The sequence below is a fragment of the Prosopis cineraria genome, unplaced genomic scaffold, assembly GCF_029017545.1.
Source record: "Prosopis cineraria cultivar Desert tree isolate PC_DT_omini unplaced genomic scaffold, ASM2901754v1 PC9, whole genome shotgun sequence".
NCBI classification, from domain to species: domain Eukaryota; kingdom Viridiplantae; phylum Streptophyta; class Magnoliopsida; order Fabales; family Fabaceae; genus Prosopis; species Prosopis cineraria.
The window spans coordinates 15,424,324-15,444,526 of NW_026555340.1; the positions used below are offsets into that span (position 1 = coordinate 15,424,324).

Genomic DNA, 20,203 nt, shown 5'->3' on the forward strand with positions numbered 1-20,203 from the left:
AACTTTCAATAAAATAGTTAATTATATTTAAACTAATATCATCTTTCTATATTTACCATATATTTAATATGATATTTTATTTTAAAATAAAATAATTTACTTATTAAGACACCTTTAGAAAAAGACACAATAATTATATTTTAAAATATTAAAATATCTCATATTTTTTAATTGAGAGGATAAAGTCAAAACAATTTGTAACATCAATCATGCAGGCCTGCGAGAAAAATTTTAGAATTATAAGCGCCAAGGTGCCATTTTCTTCCGCGTTTCATTGACAAATCCTCTCACTGAGATCACTTGTGCCTTGTTTGGTTTGTTCGAATTGGGATGAAAGAAGTGAGAGTAAAAGTGAAACCTTGAAATTTGCTTATTTAGTTTACAAAATTTTAATTCTTTAAAAAGCTTAACTTCATAAAAATTATACAACTCACTCTCATCATATTTTTCTTAAACTCACTTCCATCCCTTTCATTTAAATAAATTTTTTATTTCCCTTTCATTATCATACCAAACATATTTATTATTTCACCTTTATTTTTTACCTTTATTTCCACTTATACCAAACACAACATGAAAATGGAGTTAGTGGAAGTCGGCTAAAGAAAGAGGTTGTGAAAAATTTAAATTTAAAATTTTTATAAAAAGTAAAATAGAGTTTATGGAAGAGCCAAAGAAATTGAAAATTGAAAACTTTTTAAAATTTGTAAACCAAATGCATGCTTCACTCTATCCTACAAAGTTTTGTTTGATTTAAGATTTATTTGATTCAAGAGGAGAGGAGGGGAGAAGAGGAAAGGGAGGGGGAGGGAGGGGAGGCGGACTCCCCCTCCTGTAGGTTTTGAACGAGAAAATTTCTCCTTTCCCTCCACCAAACCAAAAGAGGGGAGGGAAGAGGCTTCTCTCCACCTAACCAAAGGAGGGGAGGGAGTTCTTTTCCCTCTAACTAAACACACCTTTAAACGAAAGAAAAGGAACAGAAACATCTCTCCAATTTAGAAGGCCCCAATTTGGAGGATGTCCTTTTCAAAATTTTCCCTCCTCTCTGATTAAATACTATCTAAATGATTTCTCTCCGGTCTTCTGTCGTAGCTCTCGTCTTGATTCTCGGAAATGGCGACAGTGGGTAGGATCAAGCTCGGGTCACAAGGCTTGGAAGTTCCGCCCAGGGTCTCGGGTGCATGGGCGTGTCCGCTTTCTGTGGGGCTCCGAAACCCGAACCTGACATGATCGCCCTCATCCACCACGCCATCCAAACCTGAAAGGAGGTGTGAGAGAGAATGTTGAATTGGCCACCAAATTCGGAATCAGCTAAGCGGACGGGAAGAGAGAGATCCTTGGCGATCCTGCATATGTGAGTCGTGAGAGCGGCTTGTGAGGCGAGCTTGAAGAGATTGGACGTGAATTGTATTGATCTCTACAATCAGCACCGTGTTGATGCTCGTGTGCCTATTGAAGTCACGGTCTGTTGGCCTTCTCTATTCTTGGGGTTTTCTTCTCTTTCTATCATACTGTGATTTACCGTTTACCCTCTGCCGTGTTTCACCTAAAATCAGATTGATCCATGTGGTTTAGTAGACTTTCGAAAGCCATCTTTAGTCTTATGTCTTGCTAACAGTAACATCATTGAAAGCCTTTGAAACTTTTTTAATAGGATAAACATAACTTTTTAACTTTATACTTTACTTACATCTTATTTTTAGTTTTTATATTTTTTTTAATATTTTAAATTTTTAAATTTTTATTTTTTATTCTTTTAAATTTTTTTAAGGTCTCTATACTTTATTTATAAAGAGATCAAAAATAATAAAAAATAAAATTGTAGAACCTAAAATACTAAAAAAAAAATATAAAAATCAAAAGCAAAACGCAAGTAAAATACAGAGGTTGAAAGTTATGTTTACCCTTTTTAATATATACAAATAAAATATACTTTGAACAGTAAACTAATTCATCATTTTAATTTTAATATATTTATTTTGGCAACCTGTGCGTGATGACTAAATATTGGAAGAGTGTGGAACGACATATTATAAGCCTTAGGAGACAAACTGATTTTGTTATTTGAAATGTTATACAATATTATATAATTTAAACATATTATTCAGAAAAACCAAGATGTAACAAGCACTGGCTGCAGTGTAGATGGTTGAGAAACCATTCTTCTTGGTTCTGCTTTTTCAATAATTCATTATTAATTTTCATTAACAGTAAGGATTTTGGAGATTCCAGTAACATGTTATCTTATAAATATTTCGGCCTTGTTGAACTGGAGCAGTATGGAGCATTATTTCAATCCAATAAGACAATTTTTCCTGAATGGAGAAAAAAAGCTTGATTGGAATTTGGGGAGTCTTTTTACTACCTTAATCCAGGTTTCCGAGTCTCTTTTTGGATTTTCTTTGGGTTATTGACAAAAGATTAAGAAACACTTTTTCCCGAGATGATATATGAAATTAAGAAGTCCTTTCTTATTCCTTTCTTCCTTCTGTAACTTTTTCTGTGTCTGAGAGTCGATCGATACAATGTGGTCCATGACCTAGGGAGTGAAGAGTTAGGAATAGCCGAATAGGATATGGGAAGCAATAGTGGCTGAACCCAACCATAATAAACACATGTTATATTAAAATTAAAAGGTTGGATTTAAAAGAGATGCAGCTTACAGACAATTGGCAATTCGTCTAAACATGTACATGATATTTCTGTTAGAGAAATGAATTAAAGATCTTTAATTTTTGGATTTGCTTTATCTGTTTATGATTGATAAATTCAAACTTGTTTCTGCATTATTGATAACAAGGTTGGGGAACTTAAAAAACTTGTTGAGGAAGGAAAAATAAAATACGTTGGATTGTCGGAGGCCTCAGCTTCGACAATTAGAAGAGCACATGCTGTTCATCCTATAACAGCCGTGCAATTGGAGTGGTCCTTATGGTCAAGAGATGTGAAGGAAGAAATCGTTCCAACCTGCAGGTGAGAATTAAACTATAGAAAATTTTTTATTTATAATATCTGTTATTTCTCCATGTTGGAGGTCTGGACTAAATTGCGACAATTGTTTATCTTCATGACTTCTGATTTGGTTTGTTATATTCCCGGGGAACTTGGAATTGGAATTGTTGCTTATATTCCTCTTGGACGAGGATTCTTTGCATCAGGAACAAAGTCAATTGAGAACCTGACGCTGGATGACTTTCGGAAGGTTTGTGTTAATTCATGCTATTCCATAATTTTTCTGTGCCATAATTGCTTCTTGATATAACTACTTCATGTTTTAGAGTAGTATCCCTGTGCATGTAAACATTAGTCTGATATTTAATTAATCCTAGTTAACTAGTTGCCAGTTATGTGCTGTAATAATGCAAAACGAATGGTTGTTAGCATAAAAATTTGAGTCATTGGCTTGTTGTCATGGGGAACTGGGTTGAGGCTTGACCACAATCTTATGGGACGGGAAAAAACTTATGGCTAGAACCTTTCTTCTGTACCATAATTGCTCCTTGATATACATCTACTTCAATTTTTAGCGTAGCACTCCTGTGCATGAAAACATGGCTCTGATATTTAATTAATCCTAGGTAACATATTCTTGGATTCCGTCTCTGCATACTGACATAATCTTGCGTACCATTTTTGTTGGCTACGTTATTTGAACGGGGTTGGGGGTTTGAAAAACATGAATGTTATGTTTATTCGATAAAAGTTCTAATAAAATCAAACTTTTACTAACTTAAAAATCAAAATCAAGCTTGCCACTTATAACCTTTTTTAATACCTCAACTTAAATTTAGAGTTGTACATGAGTTTGATTTGATTATACATAGCACCTACATACATAAGATCTAAAAGGCTCAAGCATTACTGAAGTACACATTGAAATGTCACTATCAAGGCAGTTAAGTGGCTAATTACTAACGAAATTTGATGCAACTGTACTGAGTCACCTGACTTAACGTTAATGCATCCTAAGTGCTCCTGCCTTGAAATTAGAGTCCAGAACTTTGGAGGACAGTCAAGTTTGTATTTTTAGTAATAAATGATTTCGGCATAATTAACGTTAAGTAGAATATCTTTGATTTAATCTCTATTTTATGATGCATGATGATAATGTATCGGATTTTGATCAATTACTTGAAGTCTCTTGACTGAAATATTGGCGATGATGAGGAACTTTTGGTGCCTTCACTGGAGAACACTAATAAGTAGAATCCCCAAGTTCTTCGTCCTGGACCCTGAATTTTTTTTTTTGGAGAAACAGTGAAAGGAAATTGTAAAATAGGAAGACTAATCTTATGAAAGGAAAGACACAGTAGCATATTGCTTAAAGAATTTGTCTTTTTGTTTCATTCCACAGGATCAATGTCAGATGTTTAACATTTTTTGGAAAAAAAAAACATATATATTATTTTAATTTAAAATCTTAAGGTTGGATAAAGTTGTATGTACCACCCAGAGACAAGATATGCTTATGAACTGGCTTTAATTACCTACTTATCAACTTTATATATAGGTTCATTGAACCATTTTGCAATCATTACATCTATTGAGATATGGCTACAAAAGATAAAAGTGGAAAATATGAGTGAATAATGTAAAATGTTATGATATTTAATGCATGTAATCTCATAACATGCTATGAGTCATGGGAATAAATTAAGAACATGCTATAAGTCTATGACTCTCTTTATGCCTTGCTTGGTGCTGCATGAAGATTTATTATTAGTTGTACCTGACACTTTGTTTCAATGTAAATTAGAGAAAAATTTATCCACATTTTTTACGTTCATTATTGGTTGTTTGATATCTAGATATAATCTAATCGGGACATGTATTTCACCTAAATGCAGCATCTGCCTAGATTCCAGCCTGAAAACTTGGAGCACAATAAACTATATTTGAGAGAGTTAATGAAATGGCTACAAAAAAGGGATGCACTCCACCCCGGCTAGCATTGGCCTGGGTTCACCATCAGGGAAATGATGTGTGCCCCATACCTGGAACCACCAAAATGGAGAACTTCAATCAAAATATTGGGGCTTTGTCGATCAAGCTAACACCAGAAGAAATGGCACAGCTGGAGTCTTTTGCTGCTGCTAATGCTGTAAAAGGTGATAGATATGGGACTAGAATATCTACGTGGCAGGACTCTGAGACTCCCCCACTTTCTGTTCTATGTGTGTTAAAAGTGTGTGTGTTAAAGTCCCACATTAACTAAAAGAAGAAATCTCCTAGTGTATATATACTAAAGAATGAAGTGGGTTAGTAAAATGGGCTTGGAAGAGAAGTGGCTTTGTGCACATAAGATAAGCCAACTTAGGGCAATTACAATTAAAATTAGTCAATAGCCAATTTGCTTCTTTGCGTATGAGTTCAAGAGGAAATGGGTTTTTTTTTACCGGATTATTTTTACAAAATAAATAATTTTTTTTGGCTTGCCGGAAAAGCTCAATTTTTCGCTGTCTGAAGTTTGAAATCAAATCAAGAACATTTTTTGACCATTAACCAGATTAATTTTTTAAACGTTTTGTCTTCCCAATGTTTCAAGACAAGAGGTTAAATGTGTTTTACGTTTGCGTAACCGCCAACGTTTCCAAACAAATGTTTAAACGGTATTTATGATAGTGTAACCGAGCCTTTAATCCGGTGGTAACCCCCCAACGTTCATGTCTCCACCTTCGGGCTATATATAGCCATGGGTGCAGATAGAGCGATAAGAAGCCTCTTGAGTTTTTGGGGCAATTCTCTACTCCCTCTGCCTTCTGCTCCTGTGTTCGTCGTCTGTGTATGCTTTTCAGTCTCTCCTGTTCTGTTCCCTTGCTCCGCCGCAGGAAGTGCTTGTTCAATCCTGAGGAACTGTCGGCCTGTTGTTTTGATGTACTGAAATAGTTCTTAAGGACAGTGTACGACTCAAGCAGCTCGTAGTTTGTCGTTCACGTCTCCCGCTGGTGCCGCCAACACTTTCTTCTTGGAAAGCTGCATAAGGCAGTACATACGCCATGCTTAATTAATTACTTGATGCTGCAACCTTGAACAAACTGGTCTTTCTAAGGTACACATGCCTTGCCTTGGAAGGAGCTCGTTGTATTGATCCTCTTAGGTTGTATGATTTGTGTCTTTTGAAAGCTGTTTGAATGATATGACAGGTAATAATGTGTGAAAGCTGTTTCAATGATATGACAGGTAACTATGTGTATGTATGTCTAAATTAGCCGAGTCATCAGACATTGTGGAAACAGTCACTTGACTCCTATTGCAAATGTTGGGAGCATCGTCTTGGCAAATTAGCTTCATTATGTTTTGCATTGAGTTGCATCAATTGATCTTGAGTATTTGTCCAGGTTACTGTTATTTAGTTTAAATGGGAGCTAGGCAGCACCATTTACTGCATGCTAGAGCACAAGAGATTATGGGAAATGGATTAATTGGCAATTATGACACTAGCAGCTCTTGATATGTACTACTTGTTTTAGGTTCAGACTTCTATCTATGTATGGAGGCATCTTGAACTCTTGGGAACCTGTCTAGTGGATATGGCCAGCACTGTTACAGAAAAAGGCCTATGAAATCACTATTGCCGGATCACTCATTTCAATAAACAAAAGCGATTTATACAAAATGCTTTTGAAGTTCTCTTGTAGATAAGAAGCATCCTTGTAAGTTTTTTTTATAGTAGTGTAATAGTGCATATGTGATACATAATTGAATTTGAAGTTTTCAATGTTGTGTTTGGATGTAGGGATTTAGTTTTAGGTTTGAATTTAGGTCAAATCTATTATATGAATGCATAAAAATTTATAGATTTGAAAGTAATCCAAATCCAAGTTTATATTTTATTTTACTTTTTTTTTGTAATTTTAGTTGTCTTATATATCCTACTTTCGTTATTTGAAATGTTAGCTGCTATAGCCCTGATCTCTTCCCTTTTCATTTCTCATCTCCCTCTTTTCATTTTCTTTGAATTTAAAATTTCTCTATATCTTAAATACAATATTTTAAATTTAAAATTCAAATCCACCAATGACGTGAGACTCTTGCGTAATTAGTTTCATTTGAATATTAGATGGCTATGCTTACATGTATTCGTTTTTCTCTCATAACATTGCACTCTCCATTTTTTATCACAAGAAAAACTATTACATCATTCATTGTTCTTTTTTTTTAAAGTAAAACTACAAAATTCAAGAAACATTTATTTTATTTTTTTTTTTCAAATTGCACCTCAAAATCAAATTTTATTTTCATGAGACAAACTTATTTAATTAATTACAATGATAATTTAATCTAATTTTTTTAATCTCAGATATAATTGTTATATTTAACCAACTTTCTTAAGTGGTATAAGTTGGTTAAATTTTGTTTACATTTTAGGGAATGTTACTTGTCATGTAAGCTTTGTCTGAGAAATCTATTATCATTTATTGCTATGAATTAAATAAAATCAACTCTAAGTAAGAAGAATATTTAAGATTGTGGTAATATTTTTGTCAATTAGGGACTAGTAAGTGAAGAAAAGTAGACACTTTCAATGTGCCCATGTATTTCCCATCATAAAGGATCTGAAGACAATACTTGAAAGTAATTTAATGAAAATTTTAGCCTCGAAAAAATCATCGTACTGAATTTTATTAATTATGCCAAACATGGAAATGTAAGTTTTCATAGAGTGACACTAGTGCAAAATACAAATTTAACGACACTATTTTTTCCACAGTTATAAATGTAACTGTGGTTATAACATCAAAAGTAACTATTATGATATTATCATGACAGGTCCCTAATTTAACTGTCATTGTTATCTATGTTTTCACAAATAATTAATTCTGTTATTATTAGTATTATTAATATAAATAATATTATTAATAGAAATAATATTATAAATTTAAATTTACATATCTAACGACATGTCTAAAAAGACCTGTCGTTAATATTTTGAAACCCCAACATTCTTAGACATGTAAAATTATATATATAATATTAATTAATATTATAATTTAATTATTTACATATTCATTTATTATTATATATTTTATTAAAGACCCTCAACTTTTCATCCAAAGTGACCTGTCGTTGGAAACCCTTAGATTTATTGTATTAATATATTTATTTATTAATATATTTAAAAAGTAATATTAATAGGGTGATAAATTTAATATCATATATTAAATAATATGAATATATTATATATACTATTTTTATTTATAGTAATATTAATAGTAATATATTATTAGTATCAAAAATATTAACAATAAATATATATTATAATAATTAATTATAATTATATTAATATATCACACACACATGATTTTACAACGTAAAGAAAAAAAAAAAGTATATATCACGACAGGTTTTATCTCACCTGTCGTGATATATGATGACTAATTAAAAAAAATTAATAGTAATAAAAAAATAACTAATATTAATATAAATAATAATTTTATTACTTTTAAAATTAATAATATTAAAAAATATTAATATTTATTATAATAATTAATTATAATTATATTAATACACACACAATTTTATAACATAAAGAAAATAAAACATGGAATATCACGACAGGTGTTATCTCACCTGTCGTGATATATATCTATGAAAAAAAAAATTAATAGTAATAAATAATAATTAATATTAATATAAATAATAATTTTATTAATTGTAAAATAAATAATATTAATAATATTAACTATAGATAAATATAATATTTACTGACATATATTATTATAAATTTGTATTTGATAACATAATAGTATTTAAATAATAAATAAAACATGCATGGAAACCTGTGTTTGTCAGCTAAGTTATGGCAAGCAATAAATATGTAGCTATGCGTGAAAGGCACGAAAGGCAAGTGTAATGATAATGAATTAATGACTGTCGTTAATTAAGGTTGCCATAACGACAGTTTTACCTATTGACTGTCGTTATAATTATGCTACTTTTTGCCCGCCCATACTTGACAACCTACTTTCAATTTTCACAGTAAAGATCAGTCTCGCGCCTTCCCTTAGCTTCAGCTTCACCCTAGCTCCCTTCCTTCAGCTGCTTCCTCTCCCTCCACCTTCAGCTGCTCCCACCGTCCTATTTTAGCTGTTTTCTCTCCACCCTCAGCTCCTGCTCTCTGCCTTTCAGCTTCTCCTCTCCATCGTTAGCTCACCCAGCTGTCATTTCTCTTTCTTAGGCCTCCAGCTTTGTGCATCAATCCAAGTAAGTTCGTTCACCTCCTTGGTGTTTTGATTTTTTTTTTAAGTTTTTCTCCATGTGCATGTTGAGCTAACTCTATTTTCTTTTTTTTGTATTAGATAAATTATTTATTTTTAATACAATGAAATTTTTAGGAATAATTTTTAACACACATTATGCATGTTCAACTCTCTTTTGTATTAAATTAATTATTTATTTTAATATAAATTTGATATAAAATTTTTGTGTATAATTTTTACACCAATTATGAACATTTTCAATTATTATACACCCTTAGATGAAGATGTGCATTCATTTTAATTAAACATTAATAGTAAGGATTTTTTTTTGTACAACAATAAGGATATTTAAAAGAAAACATGGATTTAGGTTTCCATTTCTCCCATAGAGTATAATAATAAGAGATGCATTTGAAAATGTTGGGCAGCTGCTATTGGCAAATTTATCTATTTCTTAATTGATATAATAATAATAATTATTAATAAGTTGGCTTTAGATTCTACCAAATCTAGGACACCCTTTCTCCAGCGTCGCTACTTGCCATCTCCTATTCTTGCTTTCATCACTTCTTCATACTCTCTGCATTTTTTTATTAATTAAACCTGCGCTATTATTGACTTTTTTTCAATCTTTTTTTGTCTACCCTGACTGTACACAGAAATAGCCATGTTAGGCCGCTCTATTTATTAGTATATTAATATTAATTGTTAGTTCTTTTAGTGGGGGCTGGAACTTGGAAGCTAGACCTGAATCATATTCTCACTTGTCATAGAAGTTACACCTAATTTAAAAGTTTGTTTTATAGTTATCATATAAGTGTTTATTTTCATTTCTAATTTAATATTAAATATTTTTATTTATTGTTAATATTTTTATTATTATCAAAGGTTCCTCCACAAATTATACATCCAACTTGATGTCAATCGTTATTATGAATTTTTATCCCCACTTTTAACATCAGTTGGGAAATCGAATCAAAAAACATCTTATATCGAAAGTGTGATGAATAATCTAAAGAAGAAGTGTTTTTTTTTTTTACACCAATTATTGGAAGGTATCAAACATCATATTCATCTCTCTATTTATAAAATATTTGAATAATTATGTGATATTAATACAAACTAATATTTTGTAGCAATCATTGGATGCTTCCTATCATTTGTTCTCGTGAAAATACTATATATTGATTATGTTCATTACAATGGGAAGTAAGCGATGAAATGAAATCATTGTTTGAATCGTAAGTTTTTTGAATAATTATTTTGTGATATTATAGCATTTTTTAATATATTCTAATTCTGTATATTTGAAAAATAGATCCTTACATCGTTATTGGAGGATGAGAGATATAGTTGACAAAAAAAAATGAAATCAAGTGGGTGCATATACAAGTAAGTATTTAACCTTCTTTCCCAAATTAGAATAAAGATTGTAATATTGATTTGATAAATTAAATTGGTTTTAATTTTTTTTAACAGTGTGCTCAACAACTAAGAAGTGTAAAGTGTGATTATTACGTGATGATTTTTATGTATGAAATCATCACTCAAGGCATTACTCACTCATTTGAAAAGGTAATAATTTGTTAAAAATAATTTATATTTTACATTTTTACCCTACACTTGAATTAATATGCATGCACATTTTTATTAATATGCAACATTTTAACAATTTAGAGCTATTTTCCAAACAAGAACTGAGATATATATGGATATGTGGTCTACTTACTTTCTAGAATTAATAAGTTAGAGTAAATAGTTAGATAGATATTTGTATTGGATATATAGAAATTTTAATGAATATATTTGTAATTGTCTCTGGACCTGTTGTTTATGTATATATGCAAGCTTTTGTGATTAAGGGATTGAAAGAATACGGAATATGCATTCTTTTAAAAAAAAAGACACATACGGCAACAGTTGTGTATCGAACTGTAGTAAAATATATTTTTTTTTGCGACAATTGTGGTGATAACTGTCATTAAAGTGTATTTTTTGCGACAGTTCTAATTATAACTGTCGCGAAAAGTAGCCATAAATGATTGATTTGTTGGCTATTTTTCGCGACAAATGTTATTATAACTGTCGCAGAAAGTTGTAGTTACAACGATAGTTATTAATATAACTGTCGTGATAAGTTTAATACTTTTTTCAACAGTCCTTCTGAGACTGTCGCGAAAGGTGTTAACTTATAACTACACCCGTTTTCACTACATCGCTTTTTATGTTGTGAAAGGAAATTTTTAATTGTCGTGAAATATGCTTTTTGTACTAGTGTGGGCTGTGTGTTAGAAGTTTTGATAGAGAAACATTTTGGCGTTGGAATTGTTGATGAGCTTTTTGACGTTTTACAAAGACAATTATGGAATTCTAAAAATAATCATTAGAGTAAATTGCATGAACTTTTAATTCTTCTTAAGGGAAAGGTGCATGCATGAATAGATAAGTTCACATATTTCATGAATAGATCATAAGTTCACATATTTCATCTTGTGTAAGAAAATGCATTGGCTAAACTCTAATTCTCTCAATGGGAACAATAAGTTTACGTAGGGTTTGGATTGATATACTTGAATTTGAAATTTAGATAGAAAAAATTACATCTAAGTCCCATAAAACAGATTTAATTATTAAAAGATTACATAAAATGCACAGAATACTTCCAAATCATATCAAAGTTGGTTAAAAATCATTTATAATTGGGAAAAGGAATTGATTTTAAACTCATCCCCAAGTTGTAAATGCCTTTTTGCTCAGTAGTAAATATTTTTTATCGAGTTGTAAATGTACAAAATTTGATACTTGAGAGTATTTTGTGCATTTCATAAGATTTCTTAATAATTAAATCTATTCTGTGGACCTAGGTGTGATTTTTCCTTTTAGATTTGAAATCCTCTTCAAATCTCACATTTAAAACTCATATATTTAAAAATTTTTGTTTCTGTAATTTAAAACATTTTAAATGAAGAAGAGGGATGAACTTAAATTTTAAAAAAATAAAAATTAAAAATGATGAGTTTATTTTAATTTTCTAATCGACAGGAGATAATAAAATATACGAGGTCATAAAAATATCAATAATGAAATGCAAAGGGAATAAGATATTTGAATGAGTAAAATTTTAAATGATTAGGATGTAAAAAAAATTTAAAATTACAAAAAAAAATTATAATTTGAAAGGGAAAATTCATAAAGTTTTCTCTATCCAAATAAGAGATTTGGTTTAAATTCAAATATAGATCCAGATCCAAATTCCTTATTAATCCATCATATCATGAACAACAATATGTCCATAATCAACCATAACCCATGAAAATACTTAAAAAAATAAATTTATAATATATATATATATATATATATATATTTCATTTAGCATAATATTGATAACATATCAATATTAAAAACAATTGCTCAAAAAATTAAACCAATTAGGTTTTAAAATGACAAATTTTTTAAGCATGAATAAGTCATGTTCATACATTTATAAGCGATTGTTTGAATATAAACAACATGCCCATAATCAACCACAGTCCATGAAAATACTTGAAATAAATTTATAATATATACATATATGATTTAGCACAATATTGATAATCTATCAATATTAAAAGAACAAGTTGTAAAAAAAAAATTAAACAAGTTAGGTTTTAAAAATTGACAATTTTTTTATGTATGAATAAGTCATTATGAATAACAATATGTTTATGATCAACCACAATCCGTGAAAATGTTTAAAAAAATAAATTTATAATATATACATATATGATTTAGCATAATATTGATAACTTGCTGATATTGAAGAAACAAGTTATTAAAAAAACTAATAAGTTAGGTTTTAAAAATTGATAATTTTTTATGCACGAACAAGTTATATTCACATATTTACAATAATTATTTGAATATAAATAACAACATATTCATGATTAACAACAACTCATATTAATGCTTGAAAACAAAAACTATAGGGAGAATTTTAATTCAGTACATAAGTGGATTTAATTTTTTTTTGAAATTTTAATTCAGTCCAAAGAAGAAAAGACAAAAGAATTTTATCAATAAAAAGATTAAAATATTCTTCACTTGTTATGTAGAATTACAAGTTATTAATTTTCTTACTCCACTTATAAATTTAAGAATATGCGTTATAAATTACATAAATAGACATGTCAATAATTATATAAAGACTTAACATTAGTTTTTCAATTGTAAACAGTAACATCAATTATTAAATTGTAAATTTTAATTGCTAATTTATTAACATTAATTGTAAATTAATGATAGATTTTATAATTTACAAACATCAATTGTAAAATACTAATTTGTATTTTAAATTACTTATTTTTTTGTATTGTTGATTTAATATGTAACTCAATTATCTAACACTTTGATTGTATCCACACAATAAGAGAGTTCAAAGTAGTAACTGAGTAACAATCAAAACAAACAAAAGTTACAATCAAACATACATGATTTAATCAATTGAGCTAGGATTTTTTTTTGGGGGGGGGGGTTTATACTCGAGTAGCCTAAGCATATTTACATGAGAAGTCTTAATTAATTGCATCCACCATAATATTATGGTTTAGTGTGTACTTGACTGTGTCTCCTATAAATTTTTTGTTGTTTTATATAGATAATTTTTGCTCGATTATCTTTTTAAATCGTCCTTTTATGTAATTTTAATAGGGAAAATTTTTTCCCCTAATTAGTAATAAGCTTATAAGTTGCACGGTGGTGGAAAAGCCAGTTTATTCTAAATCGAAATGTTGATTTGTGAAAATTCGCATTCGTTCTTGTCAATTATAGAACCCGAACTTGTTAATTTTTTTAAGACAACCTGAATTTTATTTTAAAAAATGCAATCTGTTCCCCAGTCAAAGATTGTTCGTTAAATCAGGATATGTTGTTATCACTTGCATAACTTTATCTGTTAATTTTGAAACTAACATGGAGTTTTTAGTAAATGACAACCTGAAAGCAAATTACTCCAACATCTTGTTGTCAATATTTAAACATCTTAATTGTAAATTACAGAACAACATATTGCATTTGTATCCCAGATATTTTACATTTTTTTACTCTCTTTATTTAAAAATATAAAGCATTGTTAATTGAATTTTACTTCCTAATAAAATAGTTAATTATTTTTAAACTAACAATATTTTTTTATATTTATCTCTATTTAATAAAGTATTTTACTTTAAAATAACTATAAAATGATTTATTTATTAAAGATATTTTAAAAAAATATAATGATTATATTTTAAAACACTGAAAATATTTTATATTTTTAAAATTAAAATGTCATATATTTGTTAAAGAAAGGAGTAACATCAAAACAATTTTTAACATCCGTCATATAGGCCTGCAGGAAAAATTTTAGAATTATAAGTGCCAAAGTGTCATTTTCTTCTGCGTTTCAATGACATATCCTCCCTGTGAGATAATTTGTTCCTCGTTTGGTTTGTTGGAATTGGAAAAAATAAAAAGTGTAAGTGAAACTTCAAAATTTGTTTATTTGGTGTATAAGAACTTATTTCTCTAGGAAACCTAATTCTATCAAAAATCATAGAATGATCTCACTTCCTTCATATTCCCATTAAAGCTCAATTCCAACCCCCTTACTTTAATAAAATTTTTATAATTTTTATATCACTTTTATTATCATATCAAATACATTTACTATCTCACTTCCATTTTCACTTGTACCAAACACGGCGTGAAAGAGGAGTTGGTGGAAGCCGGCCAAAAAAAAAGAGTTGGTGGAAAGCTTCTAGAAAAACTAAGTAGTAAAAAAGAGTTGGCGCTTCCTCTCCAGAATTCGCTCACTGTGGTAGCTCTCATCTTGATTCTCAGAGATGGCGAAAGTGGGTAGGATCAAGCTCGGGTCACAAGGCTTGGAAGTCTCCGCCCAGGGTCTGGGGTGCATGGGCATGTCCGCTTTCTACGGGGCTCCGAAACCCGAACCCGACATGATCGCCCTCATCCACCACGCCGTCCAAACCGGTGTCACATTTCTCGACACTTCCGACATGTACGGCCCACACACCAACGAAATCCTTCTTGGAAAGGTACGATCGATACGAATTCCCTTTCCTTTTCTTGATTCTTCATGTTGTTCGCTCTGATTTGTGTTGCTCATTTGGTACGAATTCAATTTCTTGAGATAGGCATTGAAAGGAGGTGTGAGAGAGAAGGTTGAACTGGCCACCAAATTTGGAATCATCTTTGCGGACGGGAAGAAAGAGATCCGTGGCGATCCTGCATATGTGAGAGCGGCTTGTGAGGCGAGCTTGAAGAGACTGGACGTCGATTGTATTGATCTCTACTATCAGCACCGTGTTGATACTCGTGTGCCTATTGAAGTCACGGTTTGTTGGCCTTCTCTCTGCTTTGGGTTTTCTTCTCTTTCTATCACACCGTGATTTACAGTTTGCCATTTGGCATGTTTCACCTAAAGTCAGATTCAACCATGTGGTTTAGTAGACTTTCGAAAGCCATCTTTAGTCTTAGTGTCTTGCTAACAGTAACATCATTGAAAGCCTTTGAAACTTTTTTAATATACACAAATAAAATATACTTTTAACAGTAAACTAATTCATCATTTTAATTTTAATATATTTGTTTTGGTTACCTGTACGCGATTATTATAACCCTTGGGAGACAAACTGATTTTGTTATTTCAAATGTTATGCAATATAATATAATTTAAATATATTATTCAGAAAAACCTGGATGTGACAAGCACTGGGCGCCTTGTAGACGGTTGAGAAACCATCGTTTTTGGTTCTGCTTTTTCAATAATTCTTTATTAATTTTCATTAACAGTATAGGATGTTGGAGATTCCAGTAACATGTTATCTTATAAATACTTCGGCCTTGTTGAACTGGAGTAGTATGGAGCATTATTTTAATCCAATAAGACAATTTTCCCTGAAAGGAGAAAAAAAAGCTTGATTGGGATTTGGGGACGCTTTTTACTACCTTATTCCGGGTTTCTGAGTCTCTTTTTGGATTTTCTTTGGGCTATTGACAAAAGATTAAGAAACACTTTCCCCCCTAATGATATATGAAATTAAGAAGTCCTTTCTTATTCTTTTCTTCCTTCCGTTCATTTTTCTGTGTCTGAGAGTTGATCAACACATGAGGTCCATGACCTAGGGAGTGAAGAATTAGGAATAGCCGAATAGGATATGGGAAGCAATAGTGTTTGAACCCAACGACAATAAGCACATGTTATATTAAAATTAGAATGTTGGAATTAAAAGAGATGCAACTTACAGACAATTGGCAAGGAACTGACGTGCATCCGTCTAAACATGTACATGATATTGCTGTTAGATAAAGGAATTAATGTTCTTCAATTTTTGGATTTTCTATGTTGTTTGAATATCTGTTTATGATTGATAAATGCAAACTTATTTCTATATTATTAATGATAAGGTTGGGGAACTTAAAAAACTTGTTGAGGAAGGAAAAATAAAATACATTGGATTGTCAGAGGCCTCAGCTTCGACAATTAGAAGAGCACATGCTGTTCATCCTATAACAGCCGTGCAATTGGAGTGGTCCTTATGGTCAAGGGATGTGGAGGAAGAAATTGTTCCAGCCTGCAGGTGAGATTTAAACCATAGAAATTTTTTTATTTATAATATCTGTTATATCTCCATGTTGGAGCTCTTGACTAAACAGCGACAAGTGTTTATCTTTATGACTTCTGATTTGGTTTGTTATATTCCCAGGGAACTTGGCATTGGAATTGTTGCCTATAGTCCTCTTGGACGAGGATTCTTCTCATCAGGAACAAAGTTAATTGAGAACCTGACGCAGGATGATTTTCGGAAGGTTTGTGTTAATTCATGCTATTCCATAATTTTTCTGCACCATAATTGCTTCTTGATATAACTATTACATGTTTTAGAGTAATACTCCTGTGTATGAAAGCATTAATCTGATATTTAATTAATCCTAGTTAAGTAGTTGCCAGTTATGTGCTGCAGTAATGCAAAACAAATGGTCGTTAGCATAAAATTTGAGTCATTGGCTTATCGTCATGGGGAACTGGGTTTCGGCTTGACCACAATCTTGTGGGAGGAAAACATATATGGCTAGAGCCTTTGATCTGTACCATAATTCCTTCTTGATATACATCTACTTCATTTTTTACAGTAGCACTCCTGTGTATGAAAACCTGACTCTGATAATTAATTAATCTTAGGTAACATATTCTTGGATTCCATCTCTGCATACTGACATAATCTTTCATACCATTTTTATTGGCTAGGTTATTTGAAACGGGTTAGGGGTTTTGAAAGGCATAAATGTTTTGTTTAGTCGATAAAAGTTCTAATAAAATCAAGCTTTTACCAACTTAAAAATCAAAATCAAGCTTGCCACTTATAACCTTTTTTTAATAACTCAATTTACAATTTAGAGTTATGCATGAGTTTGGCTTTATTATACATAGCACTTACATACATGAGATCTAAAAGTCTCAAGCATTACTGAATTACGCATTGAAATGTCACTCTCAAGGCATTTAAGTGGCTAATTACTAATGAAATTTGATGCAACTGTACTGAGTCACGTGACTTAATGTTATTGCATCATAAGTGCTCCTGCCTTGAAATTAGAGTCCAGAACTTTGGAGGACAGTCAAGTTTGTATTTTTAGTGATGAACGATTTTGGCATAAATAACCTTGCATTAGTAGAATATCTTTGATTTATTCTCTATTTTATGATGCATGATGATAATATATCTGATTTTGATCAATTAATTGAAGTCTCTTGACTGAAGTATTGGTGATGATGAGGAACTTTTGGTGCCTTCACTGGAGAACACTAATAAGTAGAAACCCTAAGTTCGTCCTGGACCCTGAAATATTTTTTATGGGAAACAGTGAAAGGAAATTGTAAAATAGGAAGACTAATCTTATGAAAGGAAAGACACAGTAGCATATTGCTTAAAGTATTTGTCTTTTTATTTCATTCCACAGGATCAATGTGAGATGTTTAACAGTTTTTGCCCCCAAAAAAAAAAACATATATATTATTTTAATTTAAAATCTTAAGGTTGGATTAAGTTTATTAGCATGTGTACCACCTAGGGACAAGATATGCATATGAACTGGCTTTAATTACCTACTTATCAACTTTATATATCGGTTCATTGAACCATTGTGCAATCGTTACATCTATTATGAGATTATGGCTAGAAAAGATAAAAGTGGAAAATAAGAGTGAATAATGTAAAATGTTAAGATATTTAATAAATGTAATCTCATACGTGCTATGAGTCATGGGAATAAATAAAGAACAAGCTATAAGTCTATGACTCTCTTATGCCTTGCTTGGTGCTGCATGAAGATTTATTATTAGGTGTACCTGACACTTTGTTTCAATGTAATTTAGAGAAAAATTTATCCACATTTTTTAGGTTCATTATTGGTTGTTTGATATCTAGATATAATCTAATCGGTACATGTATTTCACCTAATTTCAGCATCTGCCTAGATTCCAGCCTGAAAACTTGGAGCACAATAAAACTATATTTGAGAGAGTTAATGAAATGGCTACTAAAAAGGGATGCACTCCATCCCAGCTAGCATTGGCCTGGGTTCACCATCAGGGAAATGATGTGTGCCCCATTCCTGGAACCACCAAAATGGAGAACTTCAATCAAAATATTGGGGCTTTGTCAATCAAGCTGACACTAGAAGAAATGGCGCAGCTGGAGTCTTTTGCTGCTGCTGATGCTGTCAAAGGTGATAGATATGGGACTGGAATAGCTACGTGGCAGGACTCTGAGACCCCCCCACTTTCTTCTTGGAAAGCTGCATAAGGCAGTGCATATGCTATGCCTCGTTAATTACTGGATGATGCAACCTTGAACAAACTGGTCTGTCTGAGGTGCACATGCCTTGCCTTGGAAAGGAGCTCGTTGTATTGATCCTCTTAGGTTGTACGGTTTTGTTTCGTTTGAAAGCTTTTTGAATGATATGACAGGTAACTATGTGTGAAAGCTGTTTGAGTGATATGACAGGTAACTGTGTATGTATGTCTAAATAAGCGGAGTCATCAGACATTGTGGAAACAGTCACTTGACTCTTATTGTAGATGTTGGAAGCATCGTCTTGGCAAATTAGCTTGGTTATGTTTTGCTTTGAGTTGCATCAGTTGATCTTTGAGCATTTGTCCAGGTTAGCATTATTTAGTTTAAATGGGAGCTGGGCAGCACCATTGACTGGATGCTAGAGCACTGGAGTTTGTGAGAAATGGCTTAGTGGTAATTATGACGCAAGCTGCTCTTGATATGTAGTTGATTTAGGTACAGGCTTCTAGGTATGGAAAGATCTTGAACTCTTGGGAACCTGTCTGGTGGATTACAGAAAAGGCCTATGAAATCGCTTTTATCAGATCACTTATTTCCAAAAACACTCCAAAAAATTGAGGCGAAGAAAATACGGGAGCGTTTTATGCAAAATGCTTTTGAAGCACTCTTGTAGGCAAAAAAGAAGCATTCCTGTAAGTCTTATTCGTAGCAGTGTAATAGTGCAGAGCGATTTGTAATTGAATTTGAAGTTTTCAATGTTGTATTTGGATGTAGGGATTTGGTTTTAGTTTTGAATTTGAGCCAAATTTACTAATTCATAAAAATTTACAGATTTGGAATAAATCCAAATCCAAATTTATATTTTATTATAATTTTTTTTTGTAATTTTAAATCTCTTATATATCCTAGTTACATTATTTAAAATGTCAGCTACTATAGCCCTGTTCTCTTCCCTTTTCATTTCCCATCTCCCTCTTTTCATTGTCTTTGAATTTAAAATTTTTTTATATCCTAAATATCAGATTTTAAATTTAAAATTCAAATCCACCAATAATGTGAGAGTCTTGAGTAATAAGTTCCAGTTGAATATTGGATGGCTATGCTTACGTTCATTCATTTCTCTCTCATAACATTGATCTCCCTCCATTTTTTATTGCAAGAAAAACTATT

The 20,203-nt window shown here is 31.2% G+C and overlaps 1 protein-coding gene and 1 pseudogene across 1 annotated transcript; both read left to right on the forward strand.

Moving 5' to 3' along the window:
* Positions 1 to 791: 791 nt before the first annotated feature.
* On the forward strand, positions 792 to 6,763 carry LOC129320670 (probable aldo-keto reductase 2; annotated as a pseudogene).
* An 8,226-nt stretch (positions 6,764 to 14,989) lies between these two features.
* On the forward strand, positions 14,990 to 19,360 carry LOC129319247 (probable aldo-keto reductase 2). The gene is made up of 5 exons (XM_054964246.1): positions 14,990 to 15,271; positions 15,371 to 15,571; positions 16,644 to 16,816; positions 16,943 to 17,045; positions 18,704 to 19,360. Exons 1-5 carry the CDS (start codon positions 15,059 to 15,061, stop codon positions 19,040 to 19,042), a joined length of 1,029 nt encoding a protein of 342 aa, XP_054820221.1. The 5' UTR covers positions 14,990 to 15,058; the 3' UTR covers positions 19,043 to 19,360.
* The last annotated feature ends 843 nt before the right edge of the window (positions 19,361 to 20,203 follow it).